The sequence below is a fragment of the Mixophyes fleayi genome, chromosome 2 (genome assembly GCF_038048845.1).
Source record: "Mixophyes fleayi isolate aMixFle1 chromosome 2, aMixFle1.hap1, whole genome shotgun sequence".
NCBI classification, from domain to species: domain Eukaryota; kingdom Metazoa; phylum Chordata; class Amphibia; order Anura; family Limnodynastidae; genus Mixophyes; species Mixophyes fleayi.
The window spans coordinates 51,131,681-51,151,873 of record NC_134403.1 but is presented as its reverse complement, the minus strand read 5'-3'; the positions used below and the strand labels follow the sequence as shown (position 1 = coordinate 51,151,873).

The 20,193-nt window shown below is 41.7% G+C and overlaps 1 protein-coding gene across 1 annotated transcript in view; it reads right to left on the bottom strand.

Annotated features, from left to right (window-relative positions):
• Positions 1 to 12,900, bottom strand: part of LOC142139805 (cilia- and flagella-associated protein 337-like) — a 124,668-nt gene extending 111,768 nt beyond the window's left edge. The window contains exons 1-3 of the mRNA XM_075197675.1: positions 12,797 to 12,900; positions 10,945 to 11,212; positions 53 to 106 (exon numbers count right to left, since the gene is read on the bottom strand). Coding sequence (XP_075053776.1) covers positions 53 to 106; positions 10,945 to 11,212; positions 12,797 to 12,864 — 390 coding nt within the window. The 5' untranslated portion in view covers positions 12,865 to 12,900. The remainder of the gene's footprint in view (positions 1 to 52; positions 107 to 10,944; positions 11,213 to 12,796) is intronic.
• Between the last annotated feature and the right edge of the window lie 7,293 nt (positions 12,901 to 20,193).

Here is a 20,193-nt window from a genome sequence, read left to right as displayed (position 1 = left end):
GGTACTTCCTAATATAACAAATATAACTGATTGCCCAAAACACATACTGTACCTCAAAGGCTTTCTTTAACTTATTCAACTGATCCAAGGTCACTTGTCGTTCAATCTGTGGAAATAAACGTATATTATCAGACACAACCATATTTATTGTTATGATGTGTATCGTTTTCTGAAGTTCATCAAATGGAATGTGGATATTTGTATGTTCTCCCCATGTTTGTGTGGATTTCCCCCAGGTGGTTTGGTTTCCTTCCACAATCCAAAAACATACTGGTAGGTTAATTGGCTGCTACCAAATTGACCTTAGTGTGTGTGTGTGTGTGTGTGTGTGTGTATGTGTGTATATTAGGGAATTTAGACTGTAAGCTCCAATGTGGCAGGGACTGATGTGAGTGAGTTCTCTGTACAGCGCAGCGGAATTAGTTGCGCTATATAAATAAATGGTGATGATGATGATGATGTATGTTAGGGAATTTAGACTGTAAGCTCCAATGGGGCAGGGACTGATGTGAGTGAGTTCTCTGTACAGCACTGTGGATATAATTGTGCTATATAAAATAGATGATGATGAAAATGGCTAGAACACTTCAAAGAAGGCATATGAGTATAATAGGGGTAGCTCAGGGTTGTTTATTAAAATAAAACAACATGTCACAGATGTATTATTTATTGTTATTATATTATTATGTATTAAGTAGCAAAATGATGTATTATTTAGGAAAAGTGAACAAACATCTTACTTCTTTTCGTCCAAGTAGCAAAATTTACATGTAAACATTGTGAACAGCATTACTTGGATTGCCCTGGAGATACGTTTCTCCATCAAATTGCAGCACGTCGATTCAGGGTCTTATTAAAACTATAGCACTCCCCCAGCTCTGAGCCAAGGCAGAATTTAAATCTTTTTCCATATCTGGAATGGCCGTGCACGGGAATGGTGGTGCAGGGCCAAGGTGTTCCTAGACATTAGGTGCATGACTAAGAACATCTTCCCTCCACCTAACTCCTCTCTCCTGCCTGTAGGAACTGCTCCTCCATAAATGTGACCTCCTTGCTACACAGTGAAAATCTGAGACGTGAAGTGGGTCAAAGCTGTATTTACTTAGCGGACAGGTCATTTTGTGTTTCAGAAATAACCTCTAGTGTGACAATACATATAGGCCATTCAGTCAACTTCCTTCCTCACCTTATATGGAAATCTGGTTCAGAATTTGACATATCTGTGAATGAGCAGAATATTACACATGGACAGATGCATGAACGTTTGGCAAAAGACTTCTGTGTCATGTGGGCGTTGGATGGTTGGATAGTTCTCTTGGAACTCCTTCAGAACAACCCTACATTTACTGAATGGAAATTTATTATGAGCCAAAAAAAAAGCACTATTTTTATTATACAATTGAAACTTCAGCTCTTCTATCGTAGAACAGCCCTGGCAAACAATATTAAAGTGTGTGTAATAGTCTATCTAATAGTCTATGAACATATTATAAAGTAAACAGTTGCTATCTACGGCCTTTACTTAGGCTGTTTCATAAACATATAATTTCATATTTATTTTCTGTCCCCTGGGTTAGATTATTACATGTAATTTGACATTTTATTTTTATTTTGTCTTATAAACAATATTAATCAGCTTAGAGGTATCCAGTTTATTTCAGCAAGCCCAAATGAAAGAGTCATGACTGAACAGATTTTATAAACAGATACACATTTTGCAAGAATTTAGCTTGATGTCCTAAAGAGAATGTAGTATAGTCTAGACCAGGCCTGGACAACCTGTGGCTCTCCAGGTGTTGTGAAACTACAAGTCCCAACATACCCTGACAGCTTTTGGCTGGCTATCAGCTAGCAAAGCATGCTGGGGCTTGTAGTTTCACAACACCTGGAGAGGCACAGGTTGTCCAGGCCTGGTCTAGTGCTAAGATGAAATACTAGGCGGTGGTAGTCATTTTCACCACTGCAATAACAACTACAATAAATATGCCTACAAAACAATTATGAAGTCAGACATGTATGGAACACAGACTTACCAGAACACAAGCACACAGTATATCCAGCAAGCTTCATATTCAGTAAGACGGAGGATAATGTCACCTGTCTTATTGACATCACTTAACGGCCCAACACTAACATTTATAACTTTAAAACGGCACTGGGCGTCAACCTTAGGGTAAGGGTTAGCAGTTCTAGATATTGTAGCCAGCGGGTCCAAGGGACTTTCATATTATGCTGTTTCTAATACAATTGCCTCTTTGGAACTAATCATTTACTCAGCAGCACTGCTTGAATAGCAATATTAGCCAGTTTTAAGTTTCATAAAGATAATAATAAAGCTCAATAAGAAATACCTGTGGTGAATTGGAATTTAAAATTCTTATACATTTACAGCTGAAGAATACAGAGTAATTGGGCCTGATTCATTAAGGAACTTAGGCAAGAAATTGAATACGTTTTCTTATTTAAGTTTTCTGGACAAAACCATGTTGCAATGCAAGCGGTGTAAATTAGTTTATTATTTTGTACATAAAAGGAATACTTGCTGTTTTTTCATGTAGCACACAAATACTTGATAGCTTATTTGTACACTGAAATTTAAAGTTGATATTTGTGTGCTACATGAAAAAAACAGCCAGTATTTCTTTTATGTGCAAAATATTATTATTATTATCTTTAATTTACAAAGTGTCCGCAGCGCCGTACATGACATATACAGAAAACAGTAACACATGACACAACATGATACATAAATAACAAAATATGAAGATCAAAAATATATAAATATATACACACACACACAGGTAACATGGTAATGCAAATCAAATTATTTCTGGAACAATGAGTGAAAGTGATGGTAGAAATCAGCGAGAAATAGGCCGAAGCTTAAGAAAACAGGGCTAGGAAAGCAGGTCAAGAGGTACAGAGGGTGATGGAACAGTAGAAGGAGCACACAAGGAAAGAGGGTCCTGTTCCTGAGAGCTTACATACTAAAGGCAAGAGGGAGCCACAGATAGGGTGGTACTAACTGGGGGAGAGAGCCTGGACAAGGGAGTTAGAAGGAGGACTGATAGACTTGAATGAACAAATGAGTCTTAAGGGCACGCTTGAAGCTTTTGAGAGTAGATGCTAACCTGATGAAACGTGGAAGATCGTTCCACAGCTGGGGAGCAGCCCGGGCAAAGTCCTGCAGACGGGAGTGGGAAGAGGTGATCAGTGAAGTAGTGAGGCGGCGGTCACAGGCAGAGTGGAGGGGGTGGCTAGGAGTGTACATAGAGATGAGATTGGAGATGTAGGGAGGGGGGGATTTATTAATAGCTTTAAAGGTGAGGGTGAGGAGATTAAATTTAATTCTGTAGGCCATGGGGAGTCAATGTAGTGACTGTTGGAGGGAGACAGCAGAGATAGAGCGGCAGGAGAGAAAAATGAGATGGGCAGCAGCATTGAGGATAGACTTAAGAGGGTCAAGGTGAGAATCAGGTAGGCCAGAGAGAAGGAGATTAGAGTAGTCAAGGAGAGAGATTACAAGCGAGTGAACAATGGTTTTTGTGGCTTCCGTGGTTAGAAAAGGGGCAAATCTTGGATATATTCCGAAGGTGGAAGTACCAGGATTTTGAGAGGGACAGAATGTGAGGTTTGAAGTAGAGGGAGGAATCAAGGATGACCCCAAAGCATCGGACTTGAGGGACAGAAACGAGGGTACTGTTATTAAGAGAAATAGAGAGGGGGAAGGTGGGAGAGTCCTGGAAAGGGGAGAGATGATAAGTTCAGTTTTGGAAATATTGAGTTTAAGGAAGCGCTTTGACATCCAAGATGAGATTGCCGAGAGACAGCAGGAGACACGAGACAGAAGGAAAGGGGAGAGGTCAGGGGATGAAAGATAAATTTGGCTATCATCAGCATAGAGGTGATACTGGAGGCCAAAGGAGCGGATGAGGACACCAAGGGAGGAGATATAGAGGGAGAAAAGAGGGGGTCAAGAACAGAACCTTGGGGAATGCCAACAGGTAAGGGAAGAGGGGGGGGTGTAGAGTCATGTGTAGAGACTGAGAAGGAGAGGTTGGTGAGGTAAGAGGAAAACCAGGAGAGGACGGTATTACAGAGGCCTTATAGATTTGAGATTTTGCAAAGGAGTGCATGGTCAACGGTATCGAAGGCAGCAGAGAGGTCAAGAAGGATAAGAAGGGAGTAGTGTCTTTTGGATTTAGCGAGGAGAAGGTCATTAGTGACCTTAGTGAGGGCAGTTTCGGTGGAGCGGAGGGGCGAAAACCAGATTGGAGTGGGTCAAGAAGTGAGTGAGAAGAGAGAAAGGAGGTGTAGACAACCTGTTAAAGGAGTTTGGAGGCAAAAGGAAGAAGCAAAATAGGGCGGTAATTAGAGACAGAGGCGGGATCAATGGATGGTTTCTTCAGTATGGGGGAGACAAGAGCATGTTTGAAAGAGGAGGGGAAGATTCCAGTGGAGAGGGAAATGTTGAGGAGGTGGGCAAGATGGGAGCAGGCCTCAAGAGAGGGAGCGGACGAGGTAGGAGGGGATTGGGTCTGTGGGCAAGTGGAGGGGGGTAAGGAAGAGAGAAGGGTATGGACTTCACCTGCAGATACCGGAGTGAAGGAAGAGAAGTAGGGTGAGCTAGCAAGTGGAGATGGGAGAAAGGAGATAGCAGCTGCAGAGGAGGGTGGGAATGGGGACAGAGTGGGCAGGGAGTGGGGAGAGGGTGGGGTAAGAAGGGACTGCTGGGAGATGTCATGACGTATTGACTCAATCTTGGAGGTGAAGTGGGTAGCAAAGTCGATAGCAGATAGCGTGGGGGAAGTGGGAGAGGGGGAGGGGAGAGGAGGGAGTTGAAGGTAGCAAAAAGCCGACGGGGTTGGAGGATTGGGAAGAAATAAGAGCCTTAAAGAAGGATTGTTTAGAGAGCGATAGGGCCGAATTGTAAGGCGTAAGCATGAACTTAAAGTGGAGAGCCATTCTGCACTGTGGGAGCATTTTTGAAGATAGCGGGTAAGTTTAGAGTGCCACGGTTGAGGCGGGGACTGATGAAGCTTGATGGTGACAGCCGAGGCGACAGAGTCAAGTGCAGTGGTAAGAGTGTGATTGTAAAAGGAGACAGAAAGAGTGGTGATGGGGGAGAGGAGTGAGCCCAGGGAGGATTACGCCTGGTTAGAGTAACCTTGGGGGATGGGGACGGCAAGAGGGGCAGAGAGATGCTAAAAGAGAGGAGATGATTGTCCAAAAGAGGAAAAGGTGAATTAATGAGGTCGGAGACAGTTCCGAGGTGTGAAAAACCAGATCAAGGTAGTGGCCACTGTGGTGGGAGGGAGATGAGGTCCATTGAGAGAGACAAAGGAAGGAGGAGGGGAGAAAAGTTTGGAGGCAGCAGGGTCTGAGTGATTGTCTATAGGGATATTAAAGTCCCCCAAGATGAGAGAGGGAAGGTCAGAGGAGAGAAAGTGAGGGAGCCAGGTGGCAAAGTGATCAAGGAATTGAGAGACAGGACCAGGAGGATAGTAGATAACAGCAACACGGAGGTGGACTGAGTGGAATAGGTGGATAGAGTGTACATCAAACGAGGAAAAAGAGAGGGAGGTTTCAGGAGGAAGAACCCAAAAAGAGCAGCAGGAGGAGAGAAGTATGCCGATGCCACCACCTTGCCAGTCCCCAGGTCTGGGTGTGTGGGAGAAGGACAAGCCCCCGAAAGAGAGTGCAGCAGGAGAGGTAGTGTTCTCAGGGCATAGCCAGGTTTCAGTGATGGCAAGCAGGTTGAAGGATCTAGAGATAAAGAGATCATGGATAGAGGTCAATTTGTTACAGACTGACCTGGCATTCCAGAGACCACATGATAGAGGAAGAGAGGGAAGAGGAGAGATGTGGATGAGACTGTTGGGGTTGCTCAACTGCAAAAGTGAATATGATGGAGCAAGGGGTATGACAGGGAGAGACTGTTGGAATTGGACGAGAAGCAGAAATAAGAGGGTACTTGTCAGTTGTCACAGACTTACCTCTTCTCGCTTCAGCACCGCCCGTTCTCAATGTCAGAAACCGCGCTTCCAGGTATAGGCAGTCACTTGACCGCAACTCTGGGTGGCGGATTCAAACTTACCTGGCTATTGAATCTTCACTCTGACACTCGGTGAGTGACAGAGCAACTTGTATGCTTCCTGGCTCTTGATTCCTCATGGATCTCTGTGACTATGTTACGGTCCTGAATCCTGTGTACCAGTTCTGCTTGTGTGACCATTCCGATTCTCCTACCTTTAGTGCACCGACCTGGCTTGCTGACTCTACTCCATTGTTATCTTGTACTCCTGACCCAGCTTGTCTGATGTGGCTTCTGTTTCCTGTCTTGTACTGCTAGAAATCCCTCACGCTCAGACTGCCTGCTGATTCTGCACTGCGTTTGCCCGATTGTGTACCAGTCCCGGCTGTCAGTCTACGTTTCCTACTTGCTCACCCTCTCCGCTAATACTACATCTTGAGGCAGACCAGAGGACTGTGACCTGCGGGCTTCCAGCAGCTAAGCCCATCCTGCCTTGCAGCGGTTCTTGGTGAACACCGGGGAGTTCGTTAGACTCCGCACCTCTGGTAAGCCAGTGTCAATCAAGATTAGTACTAAGATCCAGCTAACTCCGTTACATCAGCAGACAGGAGACGAGGGGCAGGGGAGCAAGAAGTGGGGAGGATTGGAGATGGGGCAGATAAGGGGGTTTATAAATGGGAGAAGTAGAATGAAGGAGTTATGTGAGGGAATAGATTTTATGGGAGCAAAATGAGGGAGGTGGTAGGTAGGAACAGACTGATGCTGTGTGAAGAGCAGCGAAGGGGACGAGAGGGAAAGGGTTTGAGTGGAGAAAAGGAGAAGAGTGGGAAAGATTGTGGAGGGGGCAGCGAGTCAGATTAGGGATACAGAGGCACAGAAGAGAAACCAGGAATGATATAGGGAGGGGCATGGAAAGTGAGAGGGGTGAATGAGAAGGAGGAAAAATATGGAAATGTTGGGCAGGGGAAGCAGAGGGATAGAGGGAGAGGATAGAAGTGAGAGAGAGGAGCAAATCATGATAAAGCCAGAGCAGGTGTGGAATAGACAGTTGAAAATAATACAGAAATAAAGAATGGTAAGGGCTTACAAGTGAAGTGAGGAAATGGTGAGAGAAGGAAAGGTGAGTAAAGCGAGAGAGTGCAGAGGTAGAAGGAGAGAAAAGTGGAGAAAAAGATGTAAAGTATGAGCCCGGGAATAGGAAGCAGTTAGGACAGTAGAGATACCGGGGGTAAATGTATCAAGGTGATTGTTTTCCGCGGGTTTGAAATGTGGAGATGTTGCCTATAGCAACCAATCAGATTCTAGCTTTCATTTTGTAAAATGCACTAAATAAATGATAGCTAAAATCTGATTGGTTTTTCAAACCCAGATGGGTGTGTTTAGAAAAACAGTTAAATTAGACAGTGACATTAGGCATGATTGGAAGGCAATTGAATAACATAAGGCATAATCATACATGCCCACCTTTAAGATTTCTGGGGAGAAGTCATCATGTGACATGGGGTAGGAAGAGGGTGTGGTGACATTTCGCGTCACCATAGCCTTGCCCCCACTATAGAAAAGCCGAAATTCACGGCATTGAATGTTGAATGGAGGGGGCGGGGCATAATGATGCGGTTAAGCCAACCCCGTTAATTTTGCCAAATTTCGGGAGTTTTGCCTACTCTTCCGGGAGTCCGTGAGGATTCCCCGAAATTCGGGAGCCTCACGGGTATTCCAGGAAAGTAGGCAGGTATGGGCATAATACAATGTGCACTGAGCTGGTTATGTAAGTCCCCAGGACAAGAGGAAGCCAGTTAAAAATTCAAGCTAAGCTTATATATCTCTTACTATACTAACTAAATTTGTTAATAAATCCTCACTAGCTAACAGCCTCACAGACTGAAACAGCCTTAGACTGCTGTTTAAATAGGTTCAATTAGCCATGTCACCACTTTCATGAATTAACCCCCACTAATCACACACACTACAAACAAAGTAATAAAATTCTTACACAAACAAATAGAGTGTAACCATACCATATAGCTAAATGACAAGATTACACATATGATCCTTTACAGATAGTTTGTGCAGTGGCTGAGTGAGTTAAACTAAACTAATTTACACCCCTTGCATTGCAACAAGGTTTTGTCCAGAAAACTTACTCAATTTCTTGCCTAAGTTCCTTAATGAATGAGGCCAATTATGCTAGCTTCCCCACTGTTTTCACTAAACTGCCATTCACCCTTATATTCTTATTTGCTAAGATCCACATATTGCTCATGAGCACACCTTATTGTAGTAGTTTATATTTTTCCTGTATATTATTTACGCATTAATAAGGGACACAATAATGGATCATTTAGTAATGTATCATCATCATCCTCATTAGCTATTTATATAGCGCCACTATTTCCGCCACGCTTTACAGAGAACTCACTCACATCATATATGTGAGCCCCTACTATATTATATTTTAATTTATTTCTCTTATATAAATATGTATTTATAAGTTATAAAGTATATTATAAAATATCAGCAAAATGTAGTGATAATAATAATAATAATAATAATAATAATAATAATAATAATAACAATAATACCTTTCTGTAAATGTTTCATTTATTCACATAGATTTTATTTTTCAAAATCACTGAAAATAGTAACCTGTGTACACTATATAAAGTTATTACCTTATTGATCTGTTTATTTTTTAATATATCTAGCAGTGTACTTGGAGTGCACCTCCCTCTGATACAGGTAGCATACATTTTTATACACTGTGTATCGGTCTACAGTAATATATCAATTCAGTGCCCACTTTATTAGTTATAGCTGCTTGTTAATGCAAATATCTAGGTTTTGCCTTGAGAAAGAACCCTAGCGAAATGCGTGTCAGCGTTGTTTCTATCTGTCTCAAACCGACTCCTCTGTCTCTAGAATAGTGGCCAAACTTATATTATCAAGTAGGTAGTTAGCAATACACCTTCCTATGAGAGTATTTGGATAGCCTACATTTATTAGATGGGGATCTTTCGCCTGACCGAGCACAGTACCATAGTTCAGATTTCTTTATAGGCAGTTAGCAAATCACTTCCCTATCATAGGATTTCTTCTGTTGTCTATGACTAGTAATTAACTGGCTACTGATTATATATACCATTAGTGTTTTTATATAACCACAACTAAGCATAATCCTGCCATTCTAGGGACGTTTTAGACACTTTTTGGACTATTTATTGCTATCAGCATTTACATTTAGAGCCATGAGTGTTTTGGTGGGGAATCATTTTATTACCCCATATGAGAAATTTTACTGATTTAATCTGTGGAGTCAATTATATTGAAACTTATTGGGTCTGTTTATTATAGAATAATTATAAGACAGTGGAATATGTGCAGAGTAAAACTGCAATTTTAATCATTGTCTATATACATTACACACACACAACTTTGTTACTTGTTTTTTAACCAATATTTCGCTACTTTCTTAAATACAACCAGGAGGATTTATTTATGTTTAATGAATATCAATAAAAATGTGGAAATATTTTAAACTTTATTACACCCTGGAGTGCCCCAATATACACTTCTTTTCTTTCTTTTTTGGTCTTTTGTAAATTATATGTGACTTGGGGAGTGAACTACATCCCTACGCTGAAGGTAGAGTTATTTGAAATTTTAATATATAGGTATAAGGGGGTGTAGAAAATAGCTACCTAGTGCTGTCTTTTCTAACTACAATTACATAATGCAAATATCTAATCAGCCAGTCATCTGGTTGCAACACAATGCATAAAAGTATACAGACATGGTCAAGAGCTCAACAACACCCCTGCATACATGTCAAATCTCATATCAAAATACTCTCCCTCCCTCCCTTTTAGATCTACCTCTGACCTGCGCCATGTCTTGTCTCTGGTAACCACCTCTCACTCCCACCTACAAGACTTCTCCCGTGCTGCTCCTCACTTATAGAATTCCCTGCCATGCCCAATCAGACTTTCACACAGCCTTCAATTCTTTAGACGCTCTTTGAAAACCCATCTTTTAGAAGTGACCTTACCCCCGATAACACTATTCACACTAATGCACCCTCACATTTGTCCCAATCTCCACTCTAAACCACATTTGCTCCTCTTGTTTCAGCTGTGCCCTCTTCCACTTAGAATGTAAGCTCTCTGATGAGCAGGGTCCTTCATACCCTTCATATCCTATGTCTGCATTGTATGTCCCTGTTTTATGTATGTAAAAACAGGGACATACAACTATATGGCGCTGCGGAGTACTGTGGCGCCTTACAAATCTATGGTAATAATAATAATAAGAGGTTCAGTTCTTGTTCAGCCCAAACACCATCTCGAATGCACAGTACTTCGAACCTTGAAGTGGATGGGCTACAGCAGCAAAGATCACACTGGGTTCCATTCAGCTAAGAACAGGAAAATGAGGCTACAGTGTGTCAACATTACAGGCTGGTGGTGGTGTTGTAATGGTGTGAGATGATTTCTTAATACCAAATGCACATCATTTAAATGGCACAGCCTACCTGAGTATTGTTGCTGACCATGTGCATCCCTTCACGGCCACAGTCTACCTATATTCTAATGACTACTTCCAGCAGGATAACGCACCATGTCACAAAGCACACATCATCTCAAGCTGGTTCCACGAACATGACAATGTGTTCGTGTACTCCAAAGGCCTCCACAGTCACCAGATCGCAGTCTAATAGAGCACCTTTGGAATGTGTTGGAATTGGTGATTCACAGCATGTGCAGCAAACAATTCTGCAGCAACTGCGTGAGAATCTCTAAGGATTGTTTCCAGCACCTTGATGAATCCATACCACAAAGACTTCAGGCATGTATTTAACAATTGCTAATTGTAAAACAAGAACAAAAAGTTAGCAGAGTTTACAGCTGCTTTACCTTCTCTTTCCTGAGGCTCCTGGCTGGGTCGGAATAATTCTGGAGACTTTCTAGTACATTGTCCACAAGTCCCAGAGAATATCGTCTCTGCTGCCTCTTTAATATCTCCTTCTCCAGCCATTCTGGGGGACTTTGGCTCTGCTCCTTAGACTCTCCGATACAATCCGCTGAGGACAGAGTTTGGATTCTGGAGGCCCCCACAGCAGTTTTCGCTCTCTGTTGTACAGATTGGTTTGCATCAGCAGTTTGTCTTATCTCACTGAAAAGACTGAAAAGAGAGAGATTTATTTGCTTAGAACAGGATGACACAAGGGGGCTAGATTTACTAAACTGCGGGTTTGAAAAAGTGGAAATGTTGCCTATAGCAACCAATCAGATTCTAGTTATCATTTACTTAGTATATGCTACGAAATGGCAGCTAGAATCTGATTTGTTGCTATAGGCGAACACCTTCACTTTTTCAAACCTGCAGTTTAGTAAATATACCCCAATATATCTCGCGAAAGCATGTATGTCTAATCATCAGTATTTATACTAGCTTATATTTTAAAAAATGTGTATACTTCTCCTTTAATAATATATAAGACATACCGAACAGAGATTGTCATTGGGGATTTCTGAGTTTATTTTTGCTAATGCCTAATAATATATCTCAAGAGACCACATTGCAATTTGCCTTTCGGTATTGTCACAACAACATCTCCTCTGAAGAATTCGAAATTATTAAGAAGCAAATTGAACCTTAGGAAAAATATATATCTATCTATATATATATATATATATATATATATATATATATATGTATATATATATGCCATGGCAAGTCAAAGCTTTTTTAAGAGAGGGAAGGGGGTTGGTGGTGACGCTTTAGAAGCACCATGCACCCTCCTGGGGAATGTGGATCTCCCCAACACAAATTGGGTGACCACACCACTTTTCATGTGCACGCCACTGCTTAAGTTGTCCCAATTATTACCTGTTGAATGGTGACTGCTCCCAAAAACGAAGAGGAGTGCAAAGCAGCAGATATCCTATCTGCTGCAATGCACCTTTCATAAATATGCGGAGGACACGGAGGGACCTTAATTTCCCGGTAGGAGCACTATCGTGCTTTCTTAAATATGCCCCGATTTGTCTGATTGTTAAAACGTCTTGTTTTATTAGTGTGTTTCCTCCCAAATGTGCTTTGGAATATGCAGGCGCTGTATAAATCAATGTCAATAATGATATCAATAATAATAATAACAACAATAACAACAATAATAATACACAGTTATGTAATTCTATTGTAAGAAGGAGATCCCAATACTTTTCAATTTATAAACAATCACTTAAGTTTAGTAAGTAAAGGTGGGAGATTCCCCATGGCTGCAGTATGTCCAAAATAAAATAAAGCCAAATAATTAAGCTTACTGCATTCTCTAAAACGTGTCAGCTTTCTGCACACAACAATATAGTGATTATGCTTAGCAGAAAAAAGTAAACATTATAACACGTAACACGTATTGTAACTAAAGTAGGCAACTTGTGGCTCATCCGTTGTTATTGAACTACAAGTCCCAGCATGCTATGCCAGCCTCAATGCATGCAGATACCACAATAGCTGAACAGCCCAGTTTTCATTTTTTTTAAACTGACTTGCTGCATTTTTATTGTGCATATAGTAATAATATTAATCTGAAATCCCTGTTATATCTGTGTGAATACATTACAGACACGGCAGAATATTTTAACATACTTCAACGTTCCATTCATTGCCCTGACAACAGTAAACAGCCTGCACACAGCCATCACTGCTCTAACTTTCTTCCCCGAAAACATGATCAAACCTCCAGCAAACGTCTTCCCTTACCTGTGTGTACTGTAAGTCTCTAGTTTCCCCAGAGCAGATCTGGGTCTCATCTTCATCTTCTGATACATTGTTTTATAAGTCGATTGCAAACTAAGAGTAGACTTGTGTTTATACCCCGTATGCAGGGCTCTCTGACACAAAGCAGTAGCAGGGGTGCTGTAACATACCCCTCACAGCCAGTAGGGAGGGTGTGCTGATTTATGTCTATCAAAGCCCCTGTAAGGGCTACTGTCAGCCTCCCCTCTCCTCCCACTATTACTGTAAGACTTCTGTGTATGTTTACAGGGCAGGTGGTAACTCCTGGCTGCGTCCTGCCTCTAGAGAGCTAACAGGTGGCTCATGTTTCAGTAGGTGCATTCAGATACTTATGTAGATCAATACAAACAAATCTTACACTTTAGACACCTTAAAGACTATTCTGCTGCTTGCAGTATAATCACAACAATTCAAAATGCTAACTCTATAATAGCTAAAATACAGATTGTTTTAAGAACGCTCTCATACGTGCAAATATATATTTGTTTCCTTGGATTACATATTTAATTCATGAATGTATTGGAATTCCAGTAACTGGAATAAGCATGTCTAATCACGAAGGTGATTTTTAGTGCAATGCATGAAACCTGGTGGATTATGTTTGACATTTATCAGAAAATTTACTGACAGTCAGTAAATAGTTACATTTTGCCTGTTGGCAAGGAGGACAAATGGAGGTCAGTGAAAATATAGCAGCCTTCTGTCCGATTGCATCTCTGACATAGGGGCACATTTATCATTCATCGGCAAAAATGAGAAATAGTTATCAATCCTTAACGCATGGATAAGGATTGAACTATTTCTCAAATTTATTAAAAACGGATCACAGAAACAGCAGTTCCGAAAAAACTGCTGTTTCTGTGATAAAAAAAATCACACTTACTCCGCCTCTACGGAAGCGCTGTCCTCCAGGTCCTCTTCATTTGTCTTCACACTGGAACTGCACATGCGCACAGACATCTCCGCTCTGTCTCTGCAACTATAGTTGCAGAGAGAGCAGTGGAGAGTGGTGAGTGACAGGGAGGGATCATGTGATCCCTCCACACATGCGCTGTCCAGCTCTGCTCTTCGGAGCAGAGCTGACAGCACTGAAATCTGACAATTTTGATAATGTGGCTGGCGTACATTATCAAGACAAGTTCCCGAAAAAACCTTTTTTTCGGAACTTGTTAGATTGCGGCCAGGAACAGTCACCATACTATTGAATGGTGACTGCTCCCAAAAACGAAAAGGAGTGCAAATCAGCAGATATCCATGATATCTGCTGCGATGCACCTTTCATAAATTTTACGGAGGACACAGAGGGACCTTAATTTCCCGGTAAGAGCACTATCGTGCTTTCTTAAATATGCCCCCTAGCCTCACACTCACAGGCATTAACATGATGCTGTTTAAAAATATTTTAATGGCAGCTTAAAGAATGTAAAGTGATGTGAAAATAAAACCCATTGTATCCAAAGGAATTATACATATTTGCATTTTTATGTGCATCTAACTTGAGATGTCATGTGATTGAAGACATTCATTTTGGCGCATTCAACACGCTTCAATGCTGTTGAAAATAGCCTATTGATCTCCACGGGTGGAGTGCATTGTGGACATACCCACAATGACCACCTAGAAAGCATTTTTCCTAAAGTAGCTTCACCCCATAACCAGAGCCCCTGGGGCAGGTATATGCAGCCTATTTTCCCAGAGCCCTGCCATTTCTGTCAATCTCTTAATTGCGGCTTGTGATTGGATCTCCTGCTGACCCCCCATCCTATTTATTACCCCTGGAGCTGTGTGAGAATCAAAGGGTCCCAGGGAAAAACAGGTGCATGGAGAAGCCGCCCAGCTTTGTATAGGGGGTAATGCAGGTTTGACACATGAATTTGATCATGATAACAATTTCCTGTATGCAGACAGGACACTCGCACATAGAGAATGGTGTGGCAGACAGCATAGACTTTGTGGATCAACACCATGCAAGTACAACCATATTTGTATGATCCTTGCCATCATACAAGAGATAACAGTTGGGAGGTAATTTGCCAAGAGGTTGTATTTGCCAACACATGGTGCATGTATCCCGAACAGTTTTCATGAGTGTTTCCGAGCCATTTTGCACCAAATATAGCTTACAACACGTGTACTTACGTTTGTACTAATTGTCAACACTGGCAGTATGGAGGTATGATTCCTCCAATGTCTTTGGCATCTCTGGCAGTGCCGAGGATGAGGTAAACATGGGCATAGCATCCAGCATAATCAGTGAAGATCCACCAACTCCTACGAAGGACAGAACTGTCCTGGTAAGATGTAGAACTGCCAGACTTCACCCTTACCAATGTCATTCAGTTACCTGATGCTCAGCAGTGAAGCCTTTTGAATTGGTGGCACATGGGCATTGTAGAACATTGCAGTTGGTCCCGTAGCCAGACACGACATCGAATGGCATTTCTTGTTTCCCTGTCATGTGGGAGACCTTCAACCGTAAAAGCTCTCTGCTCTGGCTTGAACCTGCTGTCCATCCAAAAGACACCATCATTCAGATCACTTGTGTACATGGAAGGTGAAACATGAACATTCTGCAAGTCATACATCATGGGATGAAGAGATGTTCTGATCAGTATCTATCACACATGCTTATCAAAAGTTACTGATTGTCCCCAATTCCATCACTATGTTATTTGACTCATTCTAAGTTTCAGCCTCATTTAGGGGAACATTTATCAAGCTGCGGGTTGGAAAAAGTAGAGCTGCTGCCTATAGCAATCAATGAAATTCTAGTTATCATTTATTTAGTACATTCTACAAAATGACAGCTAGAATCTGTCAAAATCTCCACCACAAAGTGTCTCTGGAATGGTCGTTAGACACTTCGCGGCTAATTAAATCCCCCCCCCCCCCCCCAAGAATGAACAAGCAAAATGAGTGATCAAAAAATAAAACACACTCATTTTTGGAAAATATATCTTAATGAAATAAAAGACTCCATGAAACAACTCCTATTAACCGCTTTATTTTAAGTTAAAAATCTTTTTCTTGAAATAGACGAATTGGAAATTATTTTTTCTTGGTAATCCAATGGGAATACAATAAAAAAAAGTTATAACCACGTCAGAATATAACCAAAAATAGATGACGATGAAAGTAATGGCGCTTCAAATACTCCGAACAAATTATATGATGACCTTTACAAATATACAGAGTGACCTTTTTAAGCGCTAATACAAATCGCTGCTCCTTGATAAAGTCCATGATACGAACGAAACGAGACACCATTGGGCATATTTAAGAAAGCATGATAGTGCACTATCATGCACTTACTGTGAAATTAAGGTCCCTCTGTGTCCTCCGCATATTTATGAAAGGTGCATCGCAGCAGATATCGTGGATATCTGCTGCTTTGCACTCCTCTACGTTTTTGGGAGCAGTCACCATTCAACAGTATGGTGACTGCTCCTGGCCGCAATCTAACAAGTTCCGAAAAAACATTTTTTTCGGAAACTTGTCATGTTAATGTACGCCAGCTGAAACTGGCGTACATTATCATAATTGAAAAAATCCAATGCTGTCAGCTCTGCTCCGAAGAGAGCCAGACAGACAGCGGAGAAGGTCGCGTAGCGCCCAGCGCCCTCCGAACACATCCAGCTCGGACCTCCACAGGCCTCTTCACCCCAACGGCCGCATCGGGCATAACAACGCACAGACCGACCACACCGCACACCTCGTCTACAGACAACATCTGGGACCAGACACAGGATCAAGGCATCCCCATCCAAGGTAGTTTGAAGCACATCCACTACCACCCAAAGGTAATTGCACATTATCGTCACAATGTGGGAGATCCATAGCCATTAGTACTCCGAACACAGTTCCCATTGACACGCATCGGCAATCACACTGCAGGTACAAGCACTGCAGTCATTTATCTTTATATCTGCTTATCGGCATATATATTGTTCATAATCCTCCTCATCATCACTAATCATGGACTCATTGTTTACTGTATTTACTCAATGTCAGTAGTATTTTGTAATCTGTACATAGGTTTTTTTGCCTACTCTCCTGTTGCATACCACTCTCATCTCCGGCTCATACTGGCCACTACAATTTTGAGCCTCCATTCACTAAACTAACACTCCCTCTACAGCTCCTAATGGACCATTCCATTTCAATTCAATTCATTTCCATATCCACCTCACCAATGTATTTGAGCGCAAGGTGACACCCCCTCTTTCTATAATACAAATTGCTGCCCTATTATAACACTGAGGGAACCAATCTCACTCTATAGATATAATACAAATAAAACAATGTGTATATTTCAGGCGCAAACAATAGAATAGATCTCCACTTATACAATATAAAACATACTTCAGATTATACACATATTAAATTATCAAATATTGTCCATAATCATAGAAGATACATAAACGTCTTTTCAGCCCCACATCTTTTATACACAAGATATATTTTGCAGAAGACTCCTCCGATGTTATTTCACGAGTGTGGACATGATGGAAAAAAATAGAAAGAGAAATATGTATAAAATAGCTTTCAAGATATATTTATTATACCCAAAGTGTGAAACCTTCAGAAAGTAGGTGTTAAACGTTTGTAAACGATCTTAATAATCACCACGTGGGAAGCTTCATACATAATGATATGGGGGCACACATGCCTTCCACCTTATATGAGCTTAATCAGTATATTAATAGGTAATGGTGAAATACTGCATTTAAGTTACAAACATTTGATTAAATCTAGCTTGGTACCTCTAGGTTTACTGGTTTATCGGTGTGTGAGACCCTTGGCTTTTGTATGTATGGGGGAACACACTGGAAGATATATGGATATAAAAGAGAGGTTGTCCCACCGGAATACCATGAGGTGTTTCACACTGTAGGCAAAGTGCTGAGTGTACAGCTGAGTACATGAGGAGTGGGGGATTGGTAATGTGCAACAGAGTACACAGAGTTTGTATGCACTGCCTGGGCTTCACGTAGCATGTACTGGAGTACACGGATGTGTTGACACTGTTTGAACAGTGTGTAGCATGTACTAAGGTACCCGGATGTGTTGACCCTATTTGAACAGTGTGTAGCATGCACTAAGGTACACGGATGTGTTGGCACTGTTTGATAAGCACGTATCATGCTATAAGGTACATGGATGTGTTGGCACTGTTTGATAAGCATGTAGCATGCAATAAGATACACGGATGTGTTGGCAATGTTTGATAAGCATGTGGCATGCAATAAGCAAATAGATACAACAGAGTATATCACAGTGACCCTGTAGAATAGATATAGATAGCAACTGTAGAGAATAAGAAAGATGACCATAACTAGCAGGCTGGGATTGGTGCAACCAAACAGACTGGTACAGAGTCTAATGCCCCCACCGGACTTCACCAGGGACCCCCACAAGAGGCTCGGGACTTTGCTCAGTGAAGACCCAGGTCACATACCAGTGTTGTTGGTTTTCTCTATGAAAGCAGCAGAGTACTTGGCTGGTATGAGGACAGCGGCTGAAGAAACACAAATAGATGCTTTCTAGTATAGTCCTGGAGCCGAAGCAGGCTCGGACTGGCCTGCAGGGCAGCAGGACTATCCACCGGTAGGCCCCTCCACATTATAGCCACGCCCCCTCCGTTGTTAGGGAGGAGCTAAGAAAACAGCTGACTCCCGACTTGCATACAATTCATCTTTCGGACATACGCGAGAACAGGAAGGGACAGATGCGTTCCACAGTGGAACGCAGGCACCTTCCTCTCCAACAGTAACAAGCATGGACCACGAGAAACATCCTCTGATTTCAGCACACTGGGTACCCGGCCACCATCTCTATATACATTGAAACTGCAAGTAAACAAAGTTAAATTTGAAAGCATCGCAGCAATAACCATGTGATATATGTGGACAGTGATCTGAATATTTATATTGCACTAGCAGAGACTTAAAGATATACCATTTCCCATCTACTGGACTTGTATGCTATGAACATTATTTTATTGAGATATCAGTGACTATGTTATATCTGGATCAATGCAGCATTTATACCCACTGCCATTTGCCTCCCAGTAGCTAGACTAGTCCAGGTCTATATACCTAGGTTTGTCAGATTTTTTATGTATGTTCAATTGATGCCATACCATATGTATGTATGTATATAGAAATCAATGCCTCATAATATAAATACTGTGGTTGGAGTATTTTATTTGTCTATATTAATGTATTTTTATGTATTTTAACCAGGATTCAATAAATTGTGATAAAACTAACATTAAATGTTATCCCACGAATTGAACCAAGCCTCTTGCTTACAGCCTAATACAAGATATAGAAAAATACGAATTGTATTCAAGATAAAAGAATACAAATTTTATTATTAGCATTACACTTGGAATAATACATAAGTCAATGAGCGCTTAACTTTAAGTATATTATTAGTTCGTAGAGAGGGATAACCTGTGTTAATGCTGCTCTTGCAACAGTAGGGGTAGAGCGCAACTCCCCCCCCCCTTCCCCGTTTTTGCCAAACACTCCCGTTAAACACACTACCACACAGGTGCAGAGAGTCGTGTCTGGGCTCTCTGAACCTGCGCGGTAGTGTGTTTTTCACTTTGAGCAGGACAGATGAGAGTAAGAGTTCCGGATATCCAACCGCCCAGAGGAGCATGAGCAGGTTAGTAACTAAGTGTGCAGTCAGCCTGTCATTTTAAAAGAGTAGGATGAGCACACTACATTCTTTATATACTACACTATGGTGCTAGCTGACCACTCTCCCTTTAGTGTCTGGTCTCGCCTCTATGATGGCTGGCTACACCCCCTCTGGTGGGCCCCTAGCGTTGCAGTCCCCCGGTGGGCCCTTCATGCCCCAGTCCGACACTGAGCCGAAGTATCGATGTTGGACACAATTAATACTCAGGCACATGAGGATTGCACTGAGCAGGTTTCTTATAGTGACTGGGTGATTCCCCATATATGTCATCAGTATTGAAGGTTAGTGGTAACACCTGAAAGTGGTGTTATGTCATCTCTAGCCTGAGGCTGAGCCCAGCTGGGTTCTGTCAAGGATTCTGATTGGAAAAGCCAGTGGTCTGCTGGGTGTTGGATGTCTAAGGCTGCTGGTACTGACACGATGTGACCCTGGATACCCTCTCAGTAAAGAAATGTCTGACAACAAGTGCAAAGTCAATTGTAAATATTAATATTTGTTTTTGTGTATCTGGTGCAAGTGAAGACGGCTTGCTAGTTACATTTTAAAGTAATAGACTAGTAACTGTTTCTAAGTACGGTCTAGAACAATGTGTACACAACACACAGACTGACAGCATCTTTTCATATAGGTAATAAATAGAACACATTACA